General features: G+C 31.8%; 1 protein-coding gene across 1 annotated transcript; it reads right to left on the bottom strand.

Annotated features, from left to right (window-relative positions):
- Positions 1-1813: 1813 nt before the first annotated feature.
- Positions 1814-3589, bottom strand: LOC134722291 (uncharacterized). Its single transcript, XM_063585900.1, has one exon. The coding sequence runs from the start codon at positions 3587-3589 to the stop codon at positions 1814-1816; it is 1776 nt and encodes a 591-aa protein (XP_063441970.1).
- Between the last annotated feature and the right edge of the window lie 2148 nt (positions 3590-5737).

Raw genomic sequence — 5737 nt, 5'->3', positions numbered from 1 at the left:
ATATTCCTCGTAAAATATTCAGGATTCCCTAGGAAAGAGTCAATAAACATCAAAGAGAGTGAATTTACAAATTATCAAAGATCATCAAAGAGAGCGAAAGTGCATCACATGTTTGTATGATGTATTGTAAAAAATCCGAACTTGCAACATCGACTATGATATTTTTTAATTCACAAGCTTTTAAAATTTTGACATACTTCACTTAATTTTTCATAGAATTATTATCATGAGATTTAATTTGAAAGTCTATCGAATTTGTAAATTATCATATTTTATGGATATATCATGTTGAAAATAATTTCTTTTCTTTATAAATTGCAACCTTCAAAGATTCGATAAATTTAGAAGTTGTATGTGCAATCTAGATCTGCATGCATAGCACACGAAAACCTATTTACAAACGTGCAAAATGAAAACTATTGATGAAAATTTCTACATATAACCGTGGTTGATATCTTACAGTTGACATAAAAAAAAACATATAATGCTACTTCTCATCGACATTGCAAAGGCTAGATAATTCCAAACAAGATATAGTTCATTTGATATATTTACCAATGTTTAAAGTCATTTCAAATTGTGTCTACTGTAATAAATAGACAGTACGATTTTAATGATATAAATTATATGGGTTTTGCCATGATTACCAGCAAATCATGTGAACCAAAACCAGAGTTTAATTCGTTTTTGAATAACCTTCGACATGATTTTTTATATATATATTAGCTAGGAAAATTTTATATAAACCAACACGACATGACGTCAAACAGTTAAGTGAAACTCTCAATGATGAGTTTTTTGTAGACGAAATGCGCGTATTGCATACTAAATTATAATCCTGGTACCTTTGGTAACTATTTACACCACTAGGTCGATGCCACTGCTGGTGGACGTTTCGTCTCCGAGGGTATCACCAGCCCAGTAGTCAAGACTTCGTAGTTGACATGATTATCATTAATCATGTCATTTTTATTAATTTCATGTTTACAAAATTAAGAATTTTCTTATCCCAGGCATAAATGACCTTAGCTGTATTTGGCACAACTTTTGGAATATTGAATTCTCACTGCTCTTCAACTTTTACTTGTTTGGCTTTATAAATATTTTGATGTGAGCGTCACTGATGAGTCCTGTGTAGACGAAACGCGCGTTTGGCGTACTAAATTCTAATTATGGTACCTTTGATAATTATTTACACCACTGGGTCAATGCCACTGCTGGTGGACGTTTCGTCCCCGAGGTTATCACCAGTCCAGTAGTCAACACTTCGTAGTTGACATGAGTATCATTAATATGGCCATTTTTATTAGTTTCCTGTTTACAAAACATTGAGTTTTTTTAATCCTCAATACTCTACAGCTTTTTAATTGTTTGAATTTATACATATTTTGATGTGAGCGTCACTGATAAGTCTTATGTAGAAAAAAAAGCGTTTGGCGGACTACATTATAGTACATTTGATAACTATACCACCTCAAGGTCACAAAAAGTGCCTATCAACTAGTGCACAGTTTTGTTTATGGGCCAGCTGGAACCTGCTCCTGAGTGCGGGATTTCTCGCTGTGTTCAAGGCCCATTTATGACATTGGGGTCTTTTCTGCTCTTTTGTCAGATTGTTGTCTCTTTGATACATTCCCTGTTTCTATTCTAAATTTATTGTGCAATGTTATTCAAACGAATAATTACTGTCTAAAAATAAATTTGAAAATGAAATAGTATGTAAATTTCGAACAGTTTTGTCCTGTTAATGAATTTTGAAGAAAAGAAACAAGGCGAGTTGATTTCTGTTCTTCTTTAATCAACAAGCTATACTTTAACAACCATCATTGGTGTCTGTGACAGACAAACAGGTAGCTAGTTGTGGGGATCTTAGAACAGCTATGTTACCTTTAGACCAAGACCCAATATAAACTTCTTTTTGCTTTGAATCTACAGCTATCGAGGCAGGTTGGACTAGTCGAGTGTTCCATAGATTTTTAGTGTTTATATAGTACATAGCATCACCGTATGTATTCAGAATATGAAGCGTATTATTAAATACGTCCGTGATAATTGTAAATTCTTCAATAAATCCCAGATCGGTCGGCCAAAAATTCTTTTTATGTAAAATTGGTTTGCCGTCGTATCTTCGAAAATATTTTCCACATTCTTTAAATATAAATAATTTTCCAGCTGCTGGTCCGGTTCTGTCAAGTATGTATATATCACGTGACAACGGATTTTGATAACATCGGATTGGAAAAGTAAACACGATAGAACCATCTGAAGGTATGTCGATTAGCTTTTCACCAGAAAGGTCCACTTTGATAACTTGATTACTTATTGGTAATGTTGCCTTGTCGGAAAACATTAACTTCGGAGTCAAACAAATAATATAACTATTATCACATACAAAACATCCTTGAACATAAAGGCCAGGAAATTTTAAGAAAGTTCTTATGTTGCTCTGCTCTTCTTTCATGTTTACCTCAAGTATCTTATTTTCATGACATGCTAAGATAGTGTAGGAGTTGAGAAATGTTGCGTGAGTACTTTTTGGACAAGTTACCTTTCGCGGCGAGTTTCCACTTTGACTTGCTATTGTTATTTCATGAGTATTTGAAAGAAGAATGTTACTTCCTGATGTTTCCATAGAATGTATTTTGGCAATGTCTGGATATTTTAGTTTATTAATACATACTATGCTTTTGGTTATGTCTATTGGCTTTTCATTAAGGTGCAAAGTCCAAAGTTTTGGCAATTTTTCACTTCCTAGTTTCTTTTTAAACCCGTACTCAATTTTGGGAATAGTGTATGATTTCTCAATATCAGCTACCGGGTACCATTTATTTAGATTGTTGCATGCGATTATTATTTTGCCCCTGTTATTTTCTTTCAATAATTTTCGAAACTGATGTCTGTTGTCCTGAATGAAATGAAGTCGTTCAATTTTATTTTTAACTGGTCTATACTTCGAAATATATAATTCCCATTTACTTGAAATTTCTTTCAAAGTTTTATCACTTCTATCTTCTAAATCAGAAACAAAATGCGAATATCGTCTTGATATAGCATCACAGGTTAAGTCAATATATTTATTTTGTTGAGCCGACATATTTTGCAGTTTTCCGAAGCATTCATGAATGTTATTCTCATGTTTTTCCATGTTAGATTGAAGACTTCTTATATTCTGACGCAGATCGTGTAAAAGTTTTTTTATATCTTGAACATTATGACCTTTATGGGCATCTACACACTCATGGCATACGTATTTTTTACAACACATACAATAAATTGTACAGTTTTCTCTCTGATGCTCGCATAAAACTTTAAAAGAATTTTTCAGTAATATTTCCGAATCAGCCGTATTACGTCGTGGAATTTGTTTTACTGTTTCGGGAACATAATGCAGAGTGTTAATGTCCTCCTTAATATCTATCGCTGATTGAGCCTCCTCATATTGATCATTTGGTTTGTGTATTGGTGCTTGAGCATCATTTTCTATTAGCGGTGAATGATTTGTTTCCTGATCTTCTTCATTGTTCTCATCTTCATCTCCACTGCTCTCAGCTTCATCTTCTTTTGAACCCCGGAAGAAGAAATTACCCATATTGTGTCACTAATCAAATATTTGGCAACACATATGGATACTTATTTATCTATAGACACAAGTTACTTTGTAACACACATGAACAATTATTACCTGTTTTAATTACTATTGACCTTTACTATACATTTTTGTCAAGTCTTTTGTATTTAAAGTATTTTAAATTGTTGAATGTTGCATGTTATTAAGACGAGTAAATAAATCCATTGAACTATTTTCCAGTATAGAAATTTTTACAACATCAGGACAAAGTAATGGTTGATTTACACATTCGTTGGCCTCCTCTATCTTACTTAAAATCAAATCTATATCATCCGACAACAAAAGATCACTTAAATCACTTTCTAAACGCTTTAATTTTGATTTCTGTTCTGACAGTAAAGTTTTACTATCTTCACAATCCATTTCGAATTCATTTCTTTGTTTTTCTAATTCTTTCAACGTAATTTCCTTTTGGTCATCTAAATGATGTATCCATTTATTCGTGTATTCTTCTACTGACGATATTTTATTTTTGTTTCTTAGTTCTTCATTTGTTTTCTCCGTTTCTATAATTTGAAGTTCCGATAACACATCTTCAAAACCATCATCCGTATGAACCTCAGCAATTAACTGGTTTCGTTTGAAAAGGTGAAGAGTGTCTATATGTTCAATATTGCAAATTGCCGGTTGGTGAGTAAACTTTATGCATTCATTACATACAAAGCACCTATCTCTCAGACAGTAGTAATCACATAAGAAAAGTGGATGTTTCAAACACTTAATATCATCATTTTCTTCAATGAGACTATATCCATCTAGTAAATCTACTTCATTACAAACAGTTAGATTATTATAAGAAGGACGTTTGTGTACCTGTGCCATCCCAATATGACATTGTTTAAATGACACACAAGTCCATTGTCTATCTGTTTGGTATTCCTTCGATACTACACTATCAAATAAATCAAAATCTGTGATCGATAAAATACTTCCTACTAATATTAACTTAAAAAACATGATAGATGTGCCGAGGATGGGATTTAGTTTTGTAATAATGTCTTGGTGTGATAAATTTTTATCTATTATATATCAATTTTGAAATAATGATATATATTTACTTTCATGATTCAATGTTGAGTTTAACTTATGTCAACATAAGACATATATTTGATAAAGGCAATCGTAGAATACTCCTGTTTAAAAGTCATAAATCGTTCGAGGATGTTTGCTCCTCTTGTTTTAGAATTTTTGCCAGATATTTGGAATCATCTGGTTTCATCCATGTAGTGCCACTATCCCCTACTTTTATTACTTTTTTTTTATTTGCTTGAATATAGTTTAAAATGTCATTTTGTTAAAAAGACGTTTTACCAAATTACTTTCGTTTACAATTACAAGATGAAAATACTTCGGTAATTCAGTTTGTTTCGTAACTAGTTAATCGACTTAAAAGTCAAAATCCAAAGCTGAAACACATCAACCGAATTGACACATGCTTTCTTTTACATAGGTTGATAAAAGTAAGTACGTAAATAGTTATCAAATGTACCAGGATTATAATTCGTGAGTCGTCTTCTATTTGCTATGACCATTGATACTATGTAGAGTTCTGTGATTACTGTATATTTCAATTATCAATAAACTATGTATGAAGTGGTAGAAATGGATGGTATGGCTGATGTGATGTTGATATAATGTCACTATATCAGATATTTGGTAATTGTGAAATCAATTTAGCTGATAAAAAGGCTTACACATTTTTGGCTGTATTGTGATAGCCTGTTTTACATATTTGAATGTAAATTTGATTTGCAGTTTACACTTTTTTACACAGTAAGCTAAATTGAAACAATAATGTTAACCCAATGAAATAAGATTGATTATCATACTTCAGGTCAAAATGGTAAATTTGATTGGTTAATACTAGAGAGTCCTATGTTACCTTTCATGGAGACGTTTGATCATTTGTTAGCTTTGTTAAATACGGATACTTTGTATGTACCTGACGTATTTATTACTTTCATTTTTAAATTTAAAGGCAATTGTTACAGAACATATACGTCCACATATGTGACAACTTTACGACAATCGTCCATCGGAAAACCTGTAGTTATATACAGAACTTATACAATTTTATATATATTCTGTCTCAAATGTTATTTTGGTTTG

The sequence above is a fragment of the Mytilus trossulus genome, chromosome 6 (genome assembly GCF_036588685.1).
Source record: "Mytilus trossulus isolate FHL-02 chromosome 6, PNRI_Mtr1.1.1.hap1, whole genome shotgun sequence".
Lineage (NCBI taxonomy): Eukaryota > Metazoa > Mollusca > Bivalvia > Mytilida > Mytilidae > Mytilus > Mytilus trossulus.
The sequence above is the reverse complement of the archived record's forward strand: the minus strand, read 5'-3'. Positions and strand labels throughout refer to the sequence as shown.

Excerpts from the sequence above, each read along its gene's own strand:
- LOC134722291 (XM_063585900.1), bottom strand. The coding sequence starts at position 3,589 with ATGGGTAATTTCTTCTTCCGGGGTTCAAAAGAAGATGAAGCTGAGAGC.